Consider the following 24,442-nt stretch of genomic DNA (forward strand, 5'->3'; position numbering starts at 1 on the left):
CTCTTATTTTTAGGAAGAGGAACCAGGTTGTCTGCTGGTGGGGCAGCTGTAGCCCAGCCAGTGCCTGCGTGTTGGCTTACAGCTGGAGGTAGGAGACTGCAAGGGACATGATGAATTCCTCTGTTTATATTCTAACCTGACAGCAGGTTTGCATATTTAGAGATTTGCGTGTTTGAAATACCTTGAAAGCATATGTATTGATTCAAGTCCATGCAATGATTTTTTTTTGATTGTTTTCTTGAGGTTTAATGCAGTTAGTGCCATAGCATGACAGTCCCTTCAGTTGTTTGGCACACTGTTTTCCAGGGGCTAACTGCATTGTTTGTGGGTGAGCAAAACTAAGGATTAAATATGCTTCCCTTCTTCTCTGATGCAGTGAGGGAGCAGTTTTGTGGAGTCTAGGAGCCTCAAGCAACAGGCTCAAGGAAACTTCAGAACTTATGGTGATGTTTTCCTTTTTAAGCCACTCAAGACCTTACTTGAGACACTATCATAGTACACTAAGATGATATCAGATTTAAAAATCCTCTTTTGCTGCTTTTATAAAATAACATTGTGTAGCATGTACTAGCCTACAGAAAAAGATTTAACAAGACCATGTGTGTGTGTATAAACACACACAGGCACTTACTTACCTTATAGCATTATGTGTTAGTTGATGGTTAGTGTGAGAATTCTTGGAACATAACTCGTCCTCATTTTGCTTGGTGGCTTATCGCTGAACCAAAATCATGGCCCTGTTTGAATTTCAGGGGCTCCCTTGGTTGCAGACTGGTTATACTGATAATACATTTGTTTCTTTTTAAGTGATACATTCCTGGCTTATAGTATCTTGTTGCTCTTCTCCATCTCTAGTTATACAACTTCTTATTGTTGGATTTCATCCCAGTGCTGTACATCCAGACCTCGGAGACGTTGTCCTCTTAAAGACCATTTCAATCCTCTTCTGTGTCAACAGTTTCTATTGACTTTGTGTCACCAGTGTATTTCATTAGAACACAGACCCAGTAGTATTAATGTAAAAATTAAACTTTAACAAGACTGTAAAAGACCCCAACTGCTAACCTCACAAACCTGTGACCTTAGCTTGCAGCCCTACTTATTATTGCCCTTCTCTTCAAGGACAGTTCTTTGCTGCTGCTGTTTTCTATACTAATACTTATTTTCCTGTGTCTTGTTCTAAGGATGTTTCGATGGATGTGATCTGATTGCACTACTTTTATTAGCAAAACTTATGTTTTTTAAAAAAAGCAAGGGATCTGCCTAATCTCCATTTGAAAAATCTGTATTACACTTTACCTTATTTTCTGCTTAGCTCTATATCTTCATAGTTTTTTTTGCCAAAAGCCTACGAGCTGCTCATACTGCTTTTCCCCTTGTTCGGTATGGGCTCATGCTTGTTAATTTGCAATTAGATGTTAGTAGTTCAGCGTTGTTTTTAACAAAAATCCCCTGCAGCCACCCCACATCTTCTCTTGCTCTTTGTTTTCCTCTCACAAAGTGGTTTTGTGTTCTGACAATCCTTTATAAGGTTTAATTTAGTCTAATTCAGTTCAACCTAATGTACAGCCTCCTACTTTTAGATGTTTAAGGCATACTTGCCCCTTCTGATCCATCCTTTTTCCGGATTCTTGTAGACTGCTTATTTCTGACCTCTTCTTGTTTATTCGCTTAGAGGTAAAGGTCCTCTCTTCCAACCTTGTTCACTTTGCTTAGGATGCAGATTTTTTCCATAGGTTAACACCTTTCATTGGCAGAAGCATTAAGCTTCTCTGCTCTCCACTCCCTAAGCTCCTTGGTCCAGATGACCTCAGTAAGTGACTTAGTTTATCAGATTTTGTCATTTTGAACACAAGTTACGGACATGCTTTTGCTTTCCCTATTATTTAGCTTGGATGAAAACAACCGGCAGTCACTTGATTTAGGGCTATTTTTGCAACTTGCTCTTCCACAATGTTTTCTTCATTTCTTACCTGCACCACCTCTGTAGTTCAAGTCCCTCCACTTTTATTGTCCAAGCACCTTGCATCGCTAGTGAACGGTGGCAGCACTTTCTTCCCACACCTACTCCACTAGCTGCATCCTTTGTACTACTTAGCGGACTACTTGGATAGGGACATCTTCTGTCTCCTTGCTGTTCTGCTGTTCTACTCAAGGCTTTCCCTTTACTGCTAATTGTGTTCTTGCTTCTACAATTGTTCTTTTACTCTGCTAAAGCTAGTTTTAGGCCATAATTTTTGAAATGATGTTGACATCTAACGTAAGGATCATATTTCATTGGCTGGAGGCTTGGTGGGGGATTTGGTTTTAAACAAAAAACTTCGATGTCCTCAAACTCAGTTCTGCTGATGGATGTTGGATACTACTGGAATTCAGCTATATTAACTCTTGAAGCTGTTCACACAGGTGAACACAGGTGTTGGGGGGAGGAAGAATTTGAAAGAGGACACTACTTGGCTTCAATTAATATAGGTGTTGTACAATATTCTTTATCTGCAGGCTACTGTGAAATAGATGATGTCTGTATTTTTGTTGCTATCTGTTTTTCAGTTTGTCTTGTGCATAAAGATCTGGTCACAGCGTGGAAGTCCTGTCCCTGTGAGCAAGGTGTGCATGCGAATCCCTTGCATGTGGCACTGCTGGAGTTGCCCTGGTACACAGCTGCAGCTGGGGGAAGAGGAGTTAGTCTTCACCCTTTTGCAGGCAGGATAAATAAAACATTTTGCAGAGTGAGCTCTTCCTTTGAAAGAGGAAATTCATCTCTGATTTTTTTTTTAAATCAGGTTTCCAAAAGGGAGATTATACCACTGGAAATAGTGTTCCTCAGTTAGGCAGGAAACTGAGGATCTGGAATACGGGTCCCACTCCTTGCTTTGCTCCGGGCTTCCTGGGTTGTCTGAGCAGGGAGCCACCAGTTGCCACCTTCTCTTCCAGGCAGCCTAATTCTCTGGGGAAATAGATATTGGCAGCAAACAGGGAAGTCATCTTCACTGGGTGAAGCCTGGCTGGTGGGAAGTGTGCTCCCTTAACATCCCAACCCTTGTCTGGTCAAATATTTCCATTGTGACTTCAAAATGTTGAACTGGAGATTTGAGTGCTCAGCCCACAAGGCTCCTTGCTTGAGTTACTCCACAGTGGGCTTGGGAGTCTCCCCTACCCCTGTACGTGAGCCTGTTCGAGGGGCTGCGGCACACGTGCTTTGTCAGGCAATGGCGTTTGCATGCAGATGCCCTCTGTTTCCAGCTATTTACCCTCTCCCTGATGTCCCCAAGTAGCACTGCCAGGGCACAGGCACACTCTCCCTTTGCGCCTTGCAGTGGCCCAGGAGCACTCTCCTTCCCTTCCCCACCGAAGGTATCTTCAACAGAGGCAGAAACTTCTGTCTGTCAGGATGGGCCTGCAGTCCTCCAGCATCCTCAAGGAAATCCCCCTTCATACTTTGTGTGTGACTTCCAGCCTTTTGAGCTCTAAATTCTTTATCATTGTGTGTTAAATGCAAAGTGGCAGTTGTAAAGGTGATTTGGTATGAATGGTAGAGCACATCTTGTTCTGATTTTGGGAAGGGGGAGGGAAGGCAAAGGAGGACACAGCTGCTCCTTCTGGTGAAGAACCTGTGTGCTTGGTCCAGACCCGACTAGCTCCGCTCTGAGTCTGGGGAAATGATGCACCTTCCTCCCAAAAAGCGGCTTGCAAGCGGAGGGGAGCGGGGCAGGAGGCGGTTACTGCTGGTGCAACACTACCCTCTACGGGCTGTGCTCGCCCCGGCGCATCCCCTCGCCTTCTGACCGTGTGATCCGCTAAAAAAGCTCTCCAAGAACAAGGAGAAAACAGGTCCAGTGCGGGAGAGGAGGGGGAATTGGAAAGAGCTAGAGGAATCATGAGGAGGAGAGAAATTAAGTTACAAGAAGAGCGGTGTTAAATTAATAAGGAAATAGTGTTAAACCTGAAGTACTGTTAGAAGCATACCTAGTACCACGGGCTTTTATTTTTTTTTTTAATTTTTTGGAAAGTTAACTTACTGACAATAACAATCTCCCGTTGTGCTGATGGCTAAGCAGGCGAGATGGTCATCGCTCGCCTCTTCCCGTGCAGATCTGAGCCCGGGTGGCTGATCGATACCGATGTGTCTGCTGGCTTTGTACTTTTTCTTAGGCAAGGAATGTTTATTTGGTAAAGAAGTAGCCCTTGAAAAGCGATTTTTAGGAATTTGACCAAGATTATGCCTCTGCCTGTGTATAAAGCCTGCGGGGGCAGCAGTATATGGTGTGATTAGGTATTTAGCAGTTATTCACTTTACTTTGGGGAGAGTTAATGACAAAATTACTGTTTTCGGCTGACAATGCCTGTAAGCTGTTCATAGCAGCCGATCTAACGAGGGACCCCCCGAAACCTGCCGTTCCTCGCAGGTCTGGCCCTCGCAGGGGGGGGGGTCGCTTCTTCCCTTCCCACCTCCGCGCCGCTCCCAGCCGCGATTCCAGCTCTTTGCTTAATGCCACATGCTGCATTTGCTCTCCGTCCCCGCTGGAAACAGGGCACGAGCAGGAAGGCTAGATGTGCTGGCGCGGTGCTGTGCCGATAGCAGATTTTTGTGCGTGCAGCTGGGCTCGAACGGGGATTAAAAAAAACTGAGAAAGCCTCTTAATTCGGGGCGGGGGGGGGGGGGAATCCCTCCGTCTCTGCCTGCCCTGCCGCGGCGGGGGCTGGCGCTGGCTGGGGGGAGCCTCCCGCCCCTGCCTCCCGCGGCTCCCCCTCGCCTCCCGCCGGCACTTCGGCGGCTCCGCCGAGCAGCGCCGCGGCTCCGGCTCCGGCTCCCGGGCGCTCCGCAGCCGCCGATGCGGGCGATATCGGCGGCGCGGCAGCGGCTCGGCGGCAGCGGCCGGGGCAGGTGAACTCGGCGGAAGGATGCCCGGCGTCGCCGCGATCGTCTTGCTCTTGCAGCTGCTGCCGAAGGCGGAGGGCCAGGGCTTCGCAGGTGAGTGCGCCCAGCCCGCCCGCTCCGCCGCCGGAGCCCGGCTCCCCCCTGCCCGGCTCCGCGCTCCCGGTTCCCCGCTGCCCGGCCGGGGCGCCCCGCCGCGGGCTCTCCGCTCCCCGGGGAAGTTGGCCGCCGCCGCCGGGGCCCTGCGAGCCGCGGGGCACCCAGCTCCTCGGCGCTCTGCCCTCCCCAGCCCTCCCCACGCTCCTCGGCCTCGTACAGAGAAGATATATATATATATATATATTCGGTATTTTTTATTTATTTTTATGAAAGACCTGGAGCGGGCAGGGCTGAGAGGTCTCTCAGAAGCCCGGTGGTTGGCAAGGGAAAGAGCAGTCTTGCTAAAAGTCCTTTGCAGGCGTCGCTTTTGAATCTCATCGCAATCCCGGCAATGCTTCCATGCTAGCAGCGTGCTTTTGAAAGGTTTTGCCGTCTTTGCTCGGCTCTGCGGGAGATTGTATTGTATAATAGTGGTAGCTGTATTTGGGGCTGAGGAGCCTTGCTCCCTGGAAAGTTGTGTGTGGTGGGAAACGAGTGTCAGGTTCATTCTCGGATTTGAGACACTTGAGTCCTTTTTATAGTAAACAGTTGTTTAGAGTCCAAGGCAGGAGTTAGCATCTGAAGGATGGGCCGCCTCGGGAGGAGTCGCTGCCTTCCTCCTCGAGCCAGGCAGGGGCTTTCGGAGCTGTTCTTAGAAGTTCAGCGGCAGTTTTTTCTCCCCGGTTCCCCTCACATCCCACGGCTCGAGTAACTTTGTCTGGGGGGGCTTAGATACTTGGACTGGGTCCTTCCCAGTTGTTGGCATCTCTGTTGCTCCGAGGTCAAGGAATACTTTGTTCCATGGCATGTGCGCATTAATAGCAGCCTTCTATTTTTCCCCTCTTGCAAGTTCCTTTAGGCATAGTTGGAATTACTTCAAGCTGACAGGTGCTTAGAGAGCTGGTTTGCTCCCCTTGTGCCATTTTGTAGGTAAATCTGTGGTATATGTGACTTTGTTTTCTTTTGGCTCTTTTAATTTTCTCCCTCTGCAGTTTTTCTTAAGGGAGAGGGGGGCATGATTCTTCCTTCTCTCCTGACTTCATGTCTCTCTAGCCTTCTAAGTTTTTATAAATTTTTTTTCCCATCTGCATGTTTAAGATGCATAAGCAAAATTTTACTGCACAGCATTGCTTTTGCAGGGATAAATCTCAGTTCTTGAGACTTGGGTTTTGTACTTCCAGCAAGCTTAAGCTTAGTTTATCTCTCTTAGTGGCAGATTTTTCCTAGTTAAGACTGAGAGCTCAGATGACTGTCTCGCTTCTTTAAAACAGAAATATCGTGCAGTGTAGCCAATGCTGAGCAGGCAGGCAGAGCATTATGCACACCTTTCAGCAGCATCTTCAGTACAGCACAGCTTAAAAGAAAGTTTGATGTGTGAAGGGCCAGAATGGCACCAGAGACCTCGGTCAGCTCTGTGAAGTAGATATCGTGATCAATTTGGTGCTGTTCGACAAAACTGTAGCATCTTGTTTACATTGCTAGGCAACTGCACATGTTTGGTTTTATTAGAAACACAGGGAAATCTAACCTAGTTAAACAGCTTCTTTGTTGAGTAAGCAATATGGGGAGCTATTTTTCCTTTTTCTCTCTTTCTGGAGCGTGTTTCATGTTCTGTGCGGTTGTCACGCCGTCGAGATCAGATCCTTGGCTTTTGATGAATCATTTAGCCAGATACTGGCGGGGGGAAGATTGTGAAGACTGAAAACTTTTTAGGGGGCAGAAAGCAGTTGTATTTGGGGAATACAGTAGCATAAAATGAGCTAAACCTATGTAAACTTAGTAAATGGCTAATCGCTGTTTTCAGAAAGCCATGAAATGTTTGGTTTTCCCTGCCAGTTCAATGGGTATCGCGATTGGGAGGTCTCATGATTACTAGCATCACCTCCCACCTCCCACTTCAGTGCATTCTTAACTGTTCAAAATCAGAGCAGCCTATTTTGATAAATAACGTTTGCTGAGCTGCTTCCATGAATGGCCTTACGGAATAAGGTTCCTCTTCTTGGCCTGTAAATTTGGAGTCCAGGGTGACGGCCGGTATCCAGTGCACGCGTCTGCTGCCTTTACGGTAAAAAGAAAAGTTGTTCAGACACACTTCATCCCTGAAATCTCTGTGAAGTTTGGGAGAGACTTCAGCTAATGCTGCGGGAGCGTTTTCCCGTCTTCCGTCGGGTGGTGCTGTCTCCACGACTTTAGGATGCCAATCTCCCTGCTCGCTCTTTCTGACGGAATTATTTTCCCAAGCCTCATGTGTTTATTCAGCAGCCTTTTGTTAAACATCCTGAAAAAAATCATTGTGCGAGAAGTTGGCTGGGGTTGCTTTGCTTTGCTTTGTTTTGTTACATGACAATCGGGGCAAAGAGCAGGAAAGGCACAAGTCGGGGCAAAGCACCAGTAAATTCCTACTTGGCTTGTGTAGTTTCTTCTCTGTGTTATCCACAATACGTGAAATCAGAAATACCACAAAACTATACGTGAGTGCCTGTAGTTTCTTGCTAGAACACCTGATTTGTATTGAGGGAGGTGGTTAATGTATTTTTCTCCTTTTCTTATGAAATTTCCCTATTGCTCTATTTATAACTCTCTTTCCCCAGCAATTATTTTTAGTTATGTGCAGGCTCTGAGTTTATAATTGCAGATTTGCTTTTGAGGTTTTTAGGGTCAGCTACTAACTGAATTTTTCTACTTTCTCGTACAAGAGACAAAAGTAACATCAGGTAATTCTAGCAACTGCTGCGTCTTTCCAGGATTGCAGAAACGAAGGAACTTTCCTTCAGGGGAAATATTTTCCCTGTGTGTGTGATTTTTCTCCCACTGAACATGGTGAACATTCTTGCAGTTGCTGTGCTCTTTGCTACAGCTCTCATTTTAATCAATATAGAGTGGAGAAGAGAGACTACAGTCCTTTTGCAGCTGTGAAAAAACATTTGGGGGAAAATGGGACAGTGGGTTTGCAGGGGGACTGTTCACCTGAACATCCTGACCAGATTAGTCTGCTTTTTTTTCCTCACCCCTCACAACAGTGCTGCCCATATATAACTTTTTTTGTTGTTGTTTCACTGTAGCAGAGCTCCTGAACATTTGGACGTACAGCTGTTGGCTTTCAAGCGCTGATGCTGCATCATAAAGTTGCCTCAACCGATAGTTTATTACGCATGGTTTGTGGGGGAAGAGGGAAGATTAAAGGGGAACAAGTGAGCAAACAAAGGAATTTGGCGAGGGGGGAATTAATTTGTTTACTAGGAGTTCATTTACTCACAGATTTGGCTGTCAGTAAATTGGCAATGAAAAATGGATCTTTCTGAGTAAGCTACTCCGCATGGCAACCGTTAACGGTGCAGCCATTTAACTCAATAATCACTTTTCACTCTCTCTGGGGAACTGTTAGCAGCACAGTTCAACTTTATTTTCTTGCCTGGCTGGTTTGATTTGTTTTCTAATAGATGAAGAATTAATATTAAAAAGATGTTGCTGTGAGACCGTTGGTTTCAACAGTTGCCGTGAAAGGTCACTGTGTGTATAAAGGCATTTGTGAACCTCCACGTCGTCATCCTTCTCTTACAAATGCAGAGCCCTTTTTTATCATCTACCCTTCTGAAAGCCCCTCAGCACTCCTCCTCTGGTTTAAAGGTACTTTTTTAGAGTCTACATTATTCTTCGTGTGTAGGCCCACTTGCTGTAGCTTTCAATAATGTTATGGGAATGATTTGGGACGTTTACTGTAGAATATTGCAGTATTTTTCTAAGAAGACACCACAATCTGTTACTATGGAAACCTGTATAGTGCTAAAGATGTAGGTCTGAGGCTTTGTGAACCTGTTTAAAAATATATATAATGTATGTATACGGACAAGGGTTGTTTTTTACAGGAACAATTATTGTTGTATATAAGAATCTAGTTAAATGGAGAGAAGAAAGCAATCGATCTGTTCAACATTGCACTGACAATCCTTTTGAATAACGTTCAGCACAGAAGGATCAGTGTCTGATTCTCTCTGTATGCGTGTGTGGGTTTTCTTGTGTGTTTTTTCTTTTTCTTTTTCTTTTTAAAGCTCATTATTTATCATAATAATTGTTTTATGGTTCTGGTAATTTTCTTTATAATTTAATAAACGAGGGAAGCTGATAGCAGTGGCAGGCATTGTTCTTTGCTTCAATGGGAAGCGCTGAGCATGAAATGGAGAGGTGTACAACATTAGCACCCAAGTCTAAACACTTTGGCAATGAGCAGATTTACTTGACTTTGACTTTTTTTTTTTTTTTTTTTTTTGATTATGAGAGTTTTATTTTGGGGAGTGGGGCAGAGGGATGTCTTAAATCCAGCAACCAGCTGTGATTGAGATGTGCATGGGTCTGCTCTCTGTGTGAGCAGTAAGAGCAATACTACTTACCTGTTTGTGCCATGGAAATACTGAAGCCTAATTAACATCCATAACAAACTCTTTATGATGTTTGGGTGAAGAGGAGCAGGAGTATCTGTATGTATCTCTGTATAAAACATACTGCTTTTAGAGAGATACATTTCTTACTTTTTTATGAAAACTGCCTCAGTCTGTTTCTTGAGTGTCTTGTAATGCATAGATAAAATGCATGATGAAGCTTCAAAACTGTGCGTGTAGGTATAGTCTCAAACAAGGCTTTACTTGCGGAGAGTTTAAAGAACAGCATCATATAGAGGTCATTGGCTGTGTTAAATTGACCAAAGTTGTAGTCCAGATTTCCCACTGCAATGTAAGTGTCTTTGGGTGCATCTGCTGCTGCCCAGGAACACCAGGGCTCCACTTCCACAAAGAACAGCTCGGAGATGGATGTTTCCTGGCTCTGCGCTGTTATTCTTGAGAAGAATGTGGTGTGCTCAGCTTTTATTGTATTTCTGAACGTTTCACAGAGCAGTATTACTTGGCTCATTAAAGCTGGTGAATTTGGCCAAGAGTGCTTTTTAAATTTAGGTTTGTGGGTCCCCCTCCCACCCCCCCCCAGTCAAACTCGTGTTTCCTTGTTCTCTAATTCTTCTTCTGATGTTGTGCTCCCTGTTTTTGCTGACTAGTGCTACTTGGGTATGGCTTCATTTTGCTGATACTTGCTTCTTTGGGGAAGTCCTTGTCCATCCCTTTACTGAACAGCCACTTTCACGGGCCTGTGTTGCCAGCATCAGTCTCTTTACTTTTTAATGCTGCTCACCTTCCGCGTCCTGCTCTTTTCCAAACAAACCCAAGAACTTGGAGAAAAGGGCTCCCATACACACCCTAAAGCGCACATACAGCACGGATGAATGGCATTGAGGCCGTCAGAAAGAACTTTTTACAATCTGGTCCCATCTTCCTGTTCACTCACTACATAGTAAGTGATTGCTTCTAGTGTTCATTATTGCAAGCTCTAAAGATCGTATATCTTCATAGTAGAAGAGACAATTACTATGTCTTAATCAGGCTATACATCATTTAATCAGACCCACTTGTTTTTTAATATCTGATAAATACATCCCATCTATCATATCAGAGTTCAGAAATGTCAGATACTCTGTAAACTGGATGTCAGGGCATCGCACAGCCTAGAAGAGAAATTGAGAGAAATTGAGAGACGTCAGTTAAAGACAATAACGACCTTTGGAGGAAAGAAAGATTATAAGTGTTGTTTGATGTCACAGTTAGTTAACGATGACATAATTCTGGGAAGCGCAACTGTGAACAAGGCCCAGTAAACAGGACAGCAGAAAACCCTAGGAAGAATGAGCTTGCTTGGTGGTCTCTGGTTTTCTCATTTCCTGTTAGCTACTACTTGTAAATCAATCCAAGGCCAGCCTCTTGATTTCTTCTTTCCTCTCTATCTCTCTGGGCCTACGGGCTTGGGACTTCAAGTGGACTCAGTGAATTCTGCTGCAGTTTCAAGTTCTGCAGCAGATGCAGTTAAAGAATGATCAAGTTTCTCATGAATTTTAGGAGGATGGAGCCTGGCTCTTGTTCCTTGATATTTTGAGTTCAGCTCGCAAAAAGGCGGTGGGGTTTGACAGCTGATGATGTTGTGTGGGCACAGATCAGTGCTGCAGCCTGAGCAGCTTACAGTTATGCAAACATCTTTATTCAGCTATGCCGTTGCCTTTGTGCTGGAAGCACTGAAAGTATCTTGTGTTTCATATTTTGTTTTGTTGTTAGCGGAAATGTCTTCAGATTCAGTGTAACAGAGGAAATGTGGAATTTACTATGGTCTTTTCTCATGTACATCCTTGTCATGATCTCGGCTGCGTTCCCAGAGAGTGATTGCATGTTAAACCACTGGGAAGCAGCTCTTGGCTGCAAGTTGGTGATTCCATGCTTGTAAAGTTGTACATTAAGCAAAGGAGGACTATTTAGCTACTTGTTCTCTGTAATGTACTAAAGAATAACATTATCATGAGTATCACAACTTAATCTAGAGTTGTATCCCCCCCTTTTTTTTTTTCCCGTGTTGGGGCTCAATCCTTCTACTCTTGAATTTGAAGAAAATGTTACTACTGATTTGAACAGAAGGCGGCCTTTGCACTAAACTTGGAATATTCCTGCAATTTTGTGCTTTTTTTAATGACTTTGGTGCTGCTGAATTTGTCACTCTTACTGAAATGACTTATATCTGTCTGAAATGACTTATATCTGTGTGCATGTGAATCTTCATTCCCTTAGTATCGGCTCAAAGGTCACTTCCTCGATAAAGGAACGGGAAGCTTCACAAACAGAAAGAAAGGCCTGAGTAGGCAAATACAGCAATTGTGTACAGAGTGCTTTCATGTGCTTTTTGTTTGTTTTTAGCAAAAAAGCACTGAGTTGAAAATGGAATCAGTCACATATGGTTTTGTTTATTAGGATGATAATAAAGGAAGATTGGCAGAAGTGTCTTCTGGAGAAAGTATGTGTAGCTGTGAGCACCTAGTGGAAGTAGAGTCTGAAGATGAAATAGGGGAGGAAAAAGGGTAATTAAAGGAACTCGACTGCTATAGGCTGGTGTCCCTTTTCCTTTAGAGATGCCCTCACTGGAATCCCGGCGGTATTGGCTGCGTCAGCAGAGAAGTACTTCTGTCAGCAAGATGAAGTTGCTGTCCTTGATGGTTCATTTGCCCAGGACAGGAATCTCCTGTCAATGCACACACTTTCATGTACTAACGGACCAAATCTTATTCTGCATTTCTAGAGGTGAATTAAGTGCCCTAATAGAAACAGTTGTCGATGAAACTTGGGGGGGGGAAGAAAGTCATGCATTTCCACCTCAATCAGGGTTTTCTTTGTTTGTTTGTCTGTTTTTTGGGTTGTGTGGAGAGTTTGTTTTGGGGGGGAGATGTACTGCTGAAAGGCACTGTAAAAAAATTCATGTTAAGCTAGTAGGCTGTGTATATCTATCTCCATGCTTGACTCTGCTGGGGTGGTATCAAGAATTTTTACTTTGTTCTATCTCTCCTCATTCCTAAGAACTGAAAAGCACCAATATAAACCTCTGTGGGCTATTCCTAGTGTTTTCCATTCAAGTCCCCCTGTCCCCAAGAGGGGATACCTGCACTTCTGTCTAGCTGGAAGATCCTCTTGCTTAGCTTGCAGTTCATTTGTGCTTGTCAAGTGGGTGTGCAGAGCAGCTTGTTATCTTCATTCATATTCTGGACTCGATAAGCGGTTGTGAATTTGTAACGGTAACAAGTCAACTCCCCTAGTGAGCATCTTCTTTAATATAAACTCCCTCCTTTCTCTCCCTGTTTGTTTGTTATTAATTAAACCTTGTGTGGTTGCTTTGTTGTTTAATAACTTGGAATATCCAAAGACCGAACTGTGCTAAATGCTTCAGAGATGCAAAAGACTCATTTCGGCACTCTGAAGAACATTTACATCTTGCAATTGTGCAAGAGCTAAAGAGCAGAAGGAAAAGGAACAACGTAGGAGCAGAGCAGTAAGGATGCTGGTTGACAAGATGATGTCACGTTCGGGGGTGGAAGGAGTGGTTAGGAAGATGATGGGAAGCAAGTATGAAGAGACTATGGCAGTAGGAAAAGGAAGGGATGAAGTATGAAAAGAAACCTAAAAGGTAAGATGAATCTGACAGCATAAAACAGTGAGAAAGTAGACAAAAGATAAAACTCAAAAATGGGCTCCTGTTCCTGATGCTCACGGTTTCAGATGATGGCTGTCGCTGCCATTGCCTGTCTCTTCCCTTTCTGCAAGTTAGCTGACACCTAAAATTATTGCTAGATAGCTGGTGCTGCAAATTTTGGTCCATAGGCCAAAGCATGGGCTGCAGCGCCTAGTTTTTATTGCCTGTCTTCAGCTGCACTGTTTTATTTTCTTAAACTGGTTAAGCATATCTCTTTGCAAACCAAACTGATCCAAATATTTTTAAGCTACTAATAACCAGTTCTAGGTTTGCTTAGAAAAGTATATGAACATATTTTTTAAATTTGCCAGTTGCTAATGCTTTAAGAGTCTAAAACGACAAGATGAAGTTTTCCCCATTGCTACTGTCGTTCAGCTGATATTTCGGAGATCTTTCTGTGAATGCTCCTGTGTTTGTGCGACAGTTGCATGCTGCTTGTTTTGGTAATGAAAAAGAATAAGCATGTAAATGGCAAAGACTTTGATATATTTGCCCTCCAAAACACGCTATTATCCAATTACCGTTTGTCCCCAAGTAGGTCACTGTGACAGCAGCTCCGTGCGAGTACCTGGACGCGTCGTTCTGCTCCGTTCGGAGGTCTGTGCCAGGCAGCCCAGATGCGTTGCCTCGCTTTGTGCCGCAGCCAAATGGAGTTAAACGTCGTGAAGGCATTAGATTCATCAGTGAGCTAACGCCAACTGCTCTTCTTTCCTTCTCCCTCCTCCAAAAAAATTCTTTTGGAAGAGAAGTTAAATGTTGGTTCGAGGAAGATCTTCTTATTTCATTATTTTGGCTCTGACTAAATGGGGCATAATCTTCTGATAAATTAGCAGCGCAGACCGGTGGCTTCCAGCCGTCTGGACTCACGCGTTCTGGGTGCTCATTGCCGCCATGACTCCCTCCCTTTAGGGCGGGCGGAGCTCGTGGAGGCACCCTAGGGTGCTCCGCTTGGCTCCAGCCTGCGCGGGAAAGCCGGGTACACAGGCAGCGACGGCTGCTTTGCTTGCCAGCAATCCCAACTTTTTTTTCCATGTTACTCCTGTAAACACACGCATGCCTGTAGTTATTGCCAGGGACGCTGCTGACTGTTTGGATGCTGCCTGGTTTAATTGGACCCAATATTTAATTTCTGTGAAGGCAAGCTTTCATTAAATTTAGGACCAGTTGAAAAGTTTCCACAGATCAGATCTGAAAATCGATTCATAAGAAAAACTGCTTAAACAAGCATTTCCCTTGCGGTTTTTGAAATACAAACATTCCAGCGTGAACTGAAGGAAAAAAATCCATATAAGTTAGTACAAAATAAGACTTCCTACAAGACTTGTTTAAACATATTATATGTACTTTTTAAAGGAATTTCTTCTGCTGCAAAAATGGTTGGAACAATGTTCCAGCTTTCTGTAAAATCCCTTGTTTTCAGATTACAAAAAAGAATTTCCACTTTTTTTGCAGGTTGTCTTGGATTAATCTTTATTTGACTCTCCTCAGTACCTCTCTGTAAAGGAGGGTGAAGCGGACTACCTTACTCTAGGTCAGATACCCCAGTTCCTGCTTAGCATTTATACAAAACGTTGTGCTTTCGCGGATCCTGGGGTGCTAAGTGCTATAGGAAGATACCAGACCAGAAGGAAATGCAACAGTTGAAGATAACTGAGATGGAGCAAGACTGAATTTGTTTTCATTAATCTAAGACATTAAAATAGCATAAAGAAAAGTTTTTGTTCTGGAGCATCTAAGGATCCGTATTATATGGTTCTTCCTTGTGTGTATAGTTAATAACATGACAAAATTTCAGTGTCAGAGATTTATTTTTCATTTCCTTGCTTTTGAATAGGCTCCCCCGCACCCCAGGCTCTCCAGTCCCTGCACGCATCTCTCTCAGCTTGTTCAGAGTTCCCGTTCGCTCTCTTAGTTCACATTTTATAAACTCTGTTTAGGTTTCTACCACGTTTCTTTGTTAGCAATAGCCTCCTAGATACACAGCGAATATTTTTTATATATATATACATAAAAAAATGGGAGATAAGGTATATGTACTAACAGATATCACCATGCGGTAGAAATAATCAGAGAAGCGGAAAGCTTGGAAATAAACCATGCTGTCTCTATTGGCACAGGATAAGCCTGGAGACCGCCAAAACCACAGCCTGCAGAAATAAGAAAGTATAATTAATTGTCCTTAAATGACCCTACTAAACAAAAACAACCTTCTGAAGCAATGTCTTGACTTTGCGTTTTTTTTATTATAATGTATTTCTGTGTGCTGAAGTTTTCAATGTTCTGTGATGTGCTTATTTACATTGCTGTGTATGTTGAGTCTTCAGAATTAGCATACTGAGTATAGATGCATTGGAAGTCTGTTTTATTTTTGTACTTTGCTTTTTAAGCAAAAATAACAAAATTAATTCTCGGACACTTTCAGAAAGAATGTTTTGGAACAAAGTCCTGGCGTTTGAAGGTCTCTCAGCATCTTCAGTAAATCACAACCCCTCCTTGGCCTTTCTTAAAGGCTTCCTCTTTTTCTTTCCAGTAGCTCTTATGCCGGTGTTCATGTAAACTCCTACAGTTTTTACAGCAATGTAACAGAGAAGCATTATCTCCCCAGCACTCCCCCACCACCTCTGTGTTGATGAGCCTCTATTGCAAACCAAATGCTAAATAAATAAGAAAAGTAGTTTTATTGAGGAAAAGTACTAAATTGCCTTGTGTTACTCGGTGCATTCCCAGCGGTTACTGACTGCGCTGTGACCCGGGAGATGTTTGGACCCTGGAACATGTAGAAAGCAACAGAAGCATCACTAAGTGAGGCAAGTTTGGAGCATATCCTGCTGGCCAAGGGCAATTTCACTTGAAACTTTCCATGAAGGAAGGGTACAGAATGTGCATTTGGATTATGTGGTGTATGACACTCCTCCCATAACCCACTTTCCCTTAGCATAGGGGACGGCAGAAAGATTACTTGTTAGGATAGATATAAGCTTCACTAAAGTTTGGGAAAATTAGTGGTGCATTTGTTAGTTTTTCTTAGCAATGGCAAATGTAAAGGAATTGCAAAGAGGGAAGAAACACTCTCAAGTCAACAGATAAGAATCGCAGGCAGAAATTTAGCCCCCGCTTGGTGAAATTTCGCAGTTTTGCAATGTTGCAATATAGGTCTGGAGTAAATGGATGCAAAGTTATTTATGGTGGATGGGAGAAATCCAGGAATGACTGAAACTGAGATTTTCAGAGGGCTGACAGTCAACAGCACATTAACATAAAGCCAAATATGGCTTTAAAAAGAAGCAAGTATGCTTTTTCAAACTACATAGACAGCAGGTGAAATATAATGTCTTTAGTATATGTCTGGGTGGTTTTGCTTTGTTTTTTTTTTTTTTTTTCTTTTTCTTTCTTCCCCGTATACCTGGAAAATTGCCCTTGGCCCTGAGCACCTTCTGACTCTTGAGAGTGAGAAATTAAAGTATCAAGAGCACCTAAAAGCAACCAGGGGTTTCTTCACTTACAAGCAAGGATTTATAAGACCTAAACATATTTAGCTTCTGGAGCAATAACTGCGAATTGAGGCAAAGGAGAGAACTCTTTGGAGGAAAGGAGGAGGAAGAAGGGAGGTTTATTTAATAGACACCTGTGGTAATAGAGTGAGATTTAAACAAGAGGATAATTTACTCTGAGCGCTAGGGAAGTCTTTCTGCAGATCCGTGAAGCTGTGGAATTGTCCCCCAAAGGATACGGTGGAAAACCCTGTTGCCCGAGTCATTTACATCAAGGCTGGACAAAATAATTGACCATCTCCCGTAGAGAGCAAGGTACTGCACTCTGGGGGGAAAAAAAACAAATTGAATAATCTGCTGTGGGCTTTCCTTCCCCCCCCCCCCCCCCCCCAAGGTTTCTAACGTATGATGCTACTGAAGAGGGGGAGGAGGAGGAGGAGGCATAGCATGAAAAAAGAGCATGTTGTATTTAGCATAGAATAAGTGGAAGTGCTGGTAGCACGCGTTAATGTATTTTAGCTGTTCCTAATTCATCTGATAAAATGTGTTGAAGACGGTGGAAAGTGTTTCTGTTGATGGCGCTGGGCTTTGGGTCAGGACCGCCGGTGGTCCGCGCTCGCCGTGTGCGCGCTACGTGTGCTTACGCGCTCGCAGGCAGGGCTGCGGTTCCCACGCCGCGCGTTTGGAGGAGCTGAGCCGCCGAAACGAAGCGTGCTCGCACGGCCCTCGCGCCGTCCCGTCGGCAGCAGCCGCGTGCTGGAGTTGTGCAGTTTGTTCAAGATGTTAGCAGGTGTTTAACACCCAAGTTGGAGAGAGAAGTGTTTCCACAGTTAAGCGTGTGATGCCTTATTTCTGCAGCAGAGTTCCTAAAGGTTCAGTGAGCTGTTTAAGCAAAGCTTTTGGAGGTGGTCATTAGCTGTTACCCCAGCGCAGCCTGATTTGAGGCCCTGAATTTAACACAGAAAAGTGCAAAGCAGTCCTAGCTGCAGCTGAACTCAATGAGCTCCATTTTTAAAACGTGAAGGCGATGCGGATTCCCGAGGACCCTGCAAAATCCTGAGCACTTCCAAGGGGGGGCATCCAGTTCGGGGGTGTCCTACCTTAACCTCTCTCTTTGCTCATGGTCTCTAAGGCAGGGAGCAGTTCGACACAGCGCTGGTGAGACAGTAGATCCGTGAATGTTTGCGAAGGAATAGAAACTCTATAGCTGCGGAGATATCCAAGAGGAAATTAATAATTCTCTCTGTGGAGATCAGTTTGCATAGCGTGCAGTAAATAATGCATGGGGCCATGGAGCTGACAATGAGAATAAAACAAAATAGTAAAGAGCTGCTCGTTCAGCAAGTACCATCCGTCTTTTGCACAGAGCAACAAAAAGGTGCCATGGCAGGAAAGAGTACGTGATCCCATTTGAAGAAAAAAAAAAAAAAAAAAAAAAAAAAAAAAAAAGTCAGATCCATAAGAGGATTGATGAAAGGTTTTGTGGATGAACTTCTGCTGGGGAAATTAATACCTTTTGGAATGCTTGATTTTTATTAATAATTTATTACTTTATTGTCAGTTTTGCTTTGAGATAGGGCAGTCGGTCACCAGCAAGAGCTGGATGATTGTTTGGGGCTTCTCTTTAGGATTGCGTGGAGGCCTGGGCAGGAGCTTTGTCTGCTGTTTTATAACCACGAGCTAGTCTGTGTACTGCCCCCTACTTTGGGCTCTGACTTTCCTTTTTTCGTATGCTATCCACATACATGATGCCCCATGGTGTGATCATCTTATTTCTGTGTTCTTATATTTTTGTATCAAAACCAGCATTGTATTTGCAATTAGGGTCATCTGGTGCTTTGTTGGCTTTAACTGAAACAGTCGAAAGCTGGGTGGGGAAACCAGTTCTATCTCAATTAAATTGAGTAATTGATTATTCAAATGTCATTAAGGAAAAAAGGTGGCAAAAAAATAGGTTGAGTTATTTATCAGTCAATTTTGGGGAACTTGTGTCTTCTGAAAATTAACTTCAATTCTATTCCTTTTTGTTGTCCTTCTGAACATTGAAATAACTTAAATACTCAGAACAAATCATCAGTTTTTTCAAAAATTTCTCATTTTTCTTCATACCCGTAGGCTTGCAGTTCATTTTCCTTGTTCTGCTATTTTATTTTCTCTCCCAAGCCATACATAGTGGATTCATTCCTCCCATGGCCGGTGTTTTTCATGTACTGCCCACCAGTGCCGTTAGGTTATGTTCTAGGAAATTATCGTGCCACAGCAGCGGGTGTACGTGTCTGCGTGCTCATAGCATACGCCTAATAAACACGCAGATCGGTTCCTATTCTAAGGCCATGAAGGTGAATGGATTTATTTAGAAATGCTCTTTAAAATCCCCTCTTCACTGCAACTGCAGTCTACTAAGAGAAAGAAGGTAAGAAAATACACCTAGCAATTAAAAAGGCTTTGAATCTTTTTTTTTCCTTCTTTTCTGAGAGGTGGGGTTTTTTTTGTTTTTTTTTGTTTTTTTTGTTTTTTTTTTTTTTAAGGTTCCTTTGTCCTAAAAACTAAATGTCCTGTTGGATACAGGCAAGACTTCATTGTGGTGGCTTTCTGGCATGCTGTTGGTACAAGGAGGGTTACCCTAGTGAGAGGGATCCTCCAGTGTCCTTGGGCTGAGACGTCCATTCACGTGCTTTTTTCCTGAGAGTGGTTCTAAAGAATATCTTCTTGATCCCAGCCCATCATGACTGACACAGGCCTGCCAGCTAGTGTTGCACGTTAAAGCATCTTTAGCTGGGAATGCCCACTATGGTGCCGTGGGAGACGCTTCTGATAGGCAGGTCACCGAGGGACTGGGGGGAAGTGCGGTGGGATTAATATACTCACTTTTTACTGCTTGCAGATCTGGTTTCAACTGTCTAATTCACAAAGGAAATAAAGGCTGAGATTTTCAGGTTGTTTGTGTCAGAACAGTGGCTTTATAAGTGGCATCTCTTTCTGAACAATTAACAATTTTTCCTTTATGGGAATTCAGGACGAAACAGGAGCCTGGAAACTTATGATTGCTGTTTATTGATAAGCCATGCCCACAGGATACAGCGTAATGCAGTAGCACAAGAAAATGTGAGCAGGAATCATACACTCAAGCTGGTATTTACACAGGGCTCAACCTTGACTCCTCCTTCTCCCTTCCTTCCATTTTAATGTATTAAAAAGAAAGTAAATACAGATGGATAATTATTTGTTGTATTGAATACCATTCCTCACGATATCTATCTTTTCAGATAATCACTTTGATTCCAAAGAGATTAAGGAGGAAGAAAATGTTTACATTGCCATTTTATAGCAAGGCAAATCAAGTACAAGAGCACTATCTGTAATATATGTATAATTACACAAGGGAAATGATTTAAAGAAAATGTATTTTAGGATGAAAATGAATCAAGGTCTTCTCCTCCCCCAGTCTTTTATGGTACTTCATTGTTAATTAATCTTTCAGAAGTAAGTATATTACAGCCCTCTGTGTTCCTAGTATTCTGGGAGAATCAAAGACTTGTGACTCATAGCGCTTGCGTTTTGAAATCTTACAGGCGAAAATGAAACCTTGCCCCTCTTGGCTAACTTTAGGTTTCCTTGATGACAAAGCAGCCTATTGAATGTTGTATTTAAATCATGCCAATGGTGAGAAGTGCACTCCCTTCATAATGCTTTTATACTCGCCGGAATTTCTGCATTGTGAGAGTGAGACCTTCAGGGAGGCAGGGAGTAGATGAATATTTTGTATCACTCAGATCAGGGGTTTGGGAATTGGAGGCCTAGGTCTTCTGTTCAAAGCTCTGTCTCTGACGTGTTTTATTGCCTTTGGCAAGTTAATTTTTCCGTATCTCAATTAAGCCTATTGTAAATGTCATATATGTTTCTTCTCTATATCACAGAGGCCTGGGAAAGCTAAATTAGCATTTATAAAATACTTTGAGATGTTTTAATGAAAGGCAATATATGACTGCAGCATGTTTTCAGACTGGTTCCCTCTGCACCCCCCACTTCTATGAAAGGGTAGATTCTCCAGATGGTGCGAGAAGGTCTTGAGTGACATCCCTGAGCACGTGTGGCATGAAATCAGCAGAGCTTCCCTTCCCACCTGCAGGGAGTGTGTCTTATGAACGCTAAGTGGTGCACAGTACTTCCAAGTGGAAAGGGACAACTCTGCTAATCAGTATGCCCACTGAAACAGGGACTGGAAACAGTGTGTTCTGGTGGTCCCGTCACTGCTTGTAATGGATGTCAGAATTGGCGCACTGAAGCAAGCGTGCTTCCAGAATTTGTTTTGGAGTGTGTCAGTTTTGTATCTTAAGCTCCTTTGTCTTGTTGCTTTTCCTAGCCAAAGTATCCAAGGTTAAGGTCAGGGATGAAATTGTGCTTTCATTGTAGAGCCTTGTAGAGTCTTTCAAAGGTGAGATAAGTAATGGTTTGATAGACGGTGTTTGGACATCGTAGGACATCGTAGCAATCTTTGGGGAGCTCCTTTGAGTTAGGAACAGCACACAACTGCCTTACCTGAAGAAACGTAGGAGATGCACGGGAGGAAGTGAACCTCTTGCGCTCCCCAAAATGAATTTTGTGCTTCCTCTAAACATGTCAGGCAAAAGCAATTTCCTACGAGTGGGACTCTGACCTAAGTGCATGCACGTGCATGCATGTGGTCCTTTTCTCCTTGCAGCTGCTCATATTCTTGTTATGAAGAGCCCCAGGGTGGCTTGCACGCGGGGCTAGTGCCTGACTGAGCAGTGGAGTACAGAGTTATGCTGCTTTGCAAGGTTGATGCATGGGAATGTCTCCATCATAAATGGATTCTGGAACTTGCCTTTTCGGAGGGTGCTTTGTGGCAGGTGACAGATGCCTCGGGGCAGGGCAGACATTGATTTTATAAGGTTGACAAGTATTCTTTTAAGAAAGACAGTATGACAGTAAATATACAAATGCTGGGAAGTGAAAGAGGTTTGTTTTTCACTCGAGAGGTTGTTAAAAATTGATTCTGAGGTGAGACCATCTTTTTTATTTGTGACTGATTTATGTCTATGTTGCAGTAGAGAAAAAGGTTAATGGATTTCTTCCGGGCATTGGGGGCACGTATAATGGACCAAGGTCGTTCTTTTCTATTCTGTCATAAAATAACAGAAGTTTATGAGAGTGGTGAAGCACAATGTTATTCAGACATTTTCTTGTTTTTCTTTCTCAGTAAATGAGGTGTTTAATCCGACTTCTGAGCCTCTTTTTCTCCCCAAATTACCAAGAGGTAGGTCCTCTTTATCTTCATCACACATATATTATGTGGAACAACAAAGAACTCTCTAGTTAAAAGTGGCCTAAAATGATACTTTCCACTTTCTATAATTGTTCAAATATACCTAGAGATCTAGGTAAGTGTTAGATTCTGATATCAATGCTCTTTAATGTAATCACAGAACTGTTAAGTTTGGAAGGGACCTCTGGGCCTCTGGGGCCCAGTCCAACCTCCCGGCTCAAAGCAGGGTCAACTAGATCGGCTTGCTCAGGACCATGTCCAGTTGGGTTTTTTATATCTCTGGGGATGGAGGCTCTGTGGTGTCTCTGGACATTCTCTTCCAGGGTTTGATCACCTCCGCAGTAGAAAATGGTGTGGTGTTCATTTTTTTGTTTTTTGTTTTTATGTTTTAATGGAATTTCTTGTATTTCAATTTGTGCCTGCATCCTCTGACGCCACGGAGAGAAGTCTGGTCTATCTTCTTTATTCTCTCCCATCAGGCAAGTATAGTCAGTGGCAAGATCTGCCCTGAGCCTCCTCTTCTCCAGGCTAAGCCATCCCAGCTCTCTTTACCTCCGCTCATATGTCGGATGCTCCAGTCCCTTAATCATCTTTGTCGCCCTTTGCTGGACTCGCACCAGCATGTCTGTGTCTTGTCTCGTTATGCTGATGCCTGCATGTATGTACACGTGAATGGTCCATCTTCTCCTTGTGCAGATCAGTTAATGCAATACTTGTCTGACCCATGTATTTTTGTGTGTGTAAATGTGCATGTGTGGTCTTTTTCTATTTTTCTTGAATTGTATTTGGAGACAGCTAATACGTAGGGCGGGATTTCCCAGGTGGTTCTCATCTGGTTAAATTTCAATTTAGTGTTTCATCAAATATTTGGCTTTGCTGAATGAGTTGGCATATTATGTTAGCTCATCCTGATTTACTGTCTCAGTGCTGTCCACTTGGTACAGAAAGGTAATAATCAGTGTGTCAGTGGGAATTATATAGTCATCTAAGGAAAAGCACACATTCTTTTTTTGAGAGAACGTACAAGAAGGGAGAGGCATTTGTTGGTGGAATGCTGATGTTTCTTGAATGTTTTCTTTCAGAGGCTGAGGCAGGTATTTTAAGAGAGTTTGAATAATTTGGCTCTTTTGGGGACCTGACAAGTTTTCCAGTACTTGAACCTCCTTGAAGTCCGGAGGTAGCCCTGCTGTTCAGGTGGTGTGGATTCATAGAACTAAGTTTTTTTGTTTTTTGTTTTTTGGGTTTTTTTTTCTGATTTACAGAACTCAAACACACTCCGAAGTCAATAATTTCTTCTCTTCTATGGTATGTTGAATGACTTGGGGCTGCTTGCCGTTTAACTTCTTCACTAAACCCTTTTATTGGGAGTGCTGCTACAAGGTAGTGCAGCTTATTTGATACCCCCATGAAAGACTGTAGGAAAATCCTTTTTCTGTCAGTGTTGTTTTTTACCTTTCTTTTTTTTTTTCTTTTCTTTTTTTTTTTTTTTTTTTTTTTTTTTTTTTTGTTCATGTCCTAGAAATAGTGTAACCATCTTTGTAGGAAAAAGGAGAAGGCATTTTCGTTGTGGAATTTAGACTTGTCTAGAGAAAATTCTTTGTGGAAATGAACAGCTCCTCTGTATTGTGTATATGGGCCCTTTGCCCAAGTCTATTGCAGCTTTTGCTGGCCTCTGACTCTTCATTTTTATACATTCATGTGTGGCTCCACTGGTACTTCTAGCTCCTGTTATTGGACTGCTAGTACTGCTGCTCTGCCTGCTTGAACCATCTTATTAATTTTAGATTTGAAAAATAATGACTTTGTGATTGCCTGTTTGCAATAGTCTGTATCAAACATGTTTAGCAGTATTTTAAATGTGGGCATTAAACAGAGTAAATTAAAGCTTTTGGGGGCAGGGCAGGCACTTGTGTCTGCTCTGAGCTCCTGCTGTTTTGGTAAGGAAAGGGGTAGATTTTTATATAGGTTTATATATGCAACACTAGATGAGTAGTCTCTTTCTCACCTGCCAAAATCTGAGTGGACTCCCAGGTTGTGATTGTTCTTGACCGGATACACTGACTGTCAAGGCTGTATGGGCTCTTCTCTGGCTGTGGACTGGCTTTGGTTAGTATCTAAGAGCTCATAAGGCCAAAGCCATTATCACACCAGAGCCAGCCTCAACAGCATCTTTAAAATCTTCGTCATGCCAGTGGACATGGGTCTTCTCAGGCTATGGATATTCTCCAGTCACAATGTCCCTCCCATCTTCTGCTCAGAACTGGAAAGGTCCGCATCATTGTCCTCAAATTTGGGAACTTCATACTGCTCTGTTCGGGCAGAGAACAGAACACATCTGCTGCATTGGTACAAGGGCTGATCTTGGCTAGCGTAACAAGTATCTATAAACGTATATGCATGCTGTTTCTTCCTTATGGCCTGCTATGCATCTAGCTTGGGGAGCAAGTAACTCCCTAATACAGGACTACAGGGGTAGGTAGCAGACCTCCTATCATAACCTTTGCTTGCTTTTATAGCACTGATCTTTCTCAGACTTGCACAACTGAG

The 24,442-nt window shown here is 43.2% G+C and overlaps 1 protein-coding gene across 1 annotated transcript in view; it reads left to right on the top strand.

The window, feature by feature from the left end:
- Nucleotides 1-4,876: 4,876 nt before the first annotated feature.
- PTPRT (protein tyrosine phosphatase receptor type T) overlaps nt 4,877-24,442 on the top strand; it is a 478,646-nt gene continuing 459,080 nt past the window's right edge. Inside the window, exon 1 of the mRNA XM_064521396.1 lies at nt 4,877-4,972. Within this exon, the coding sequence (XP_064377466.1) occupies nt 4,903-4,972 (70 nt within the window). The 5' untranslated portion in view covers nt 4,877-4,902. The remainder of the gene's footprint in view (nt 4,973-24,442) is intronic.

Source organism: Dromaius novaehollandiae, chromosome 16, assembly GCF_036370855.1.
Source record: "Dromaius novaehollandiae isolate bDroNov1 chromosome 16, bDroNov1.hap1, whole genome shotgun sequence".
Taxonomy (NCBI): Eukaryota; Metazoa; Chordata; class Aves; order Casuariiformes; family Dromaiidae; genus Dromaius; species Dromaius novaehollandiae.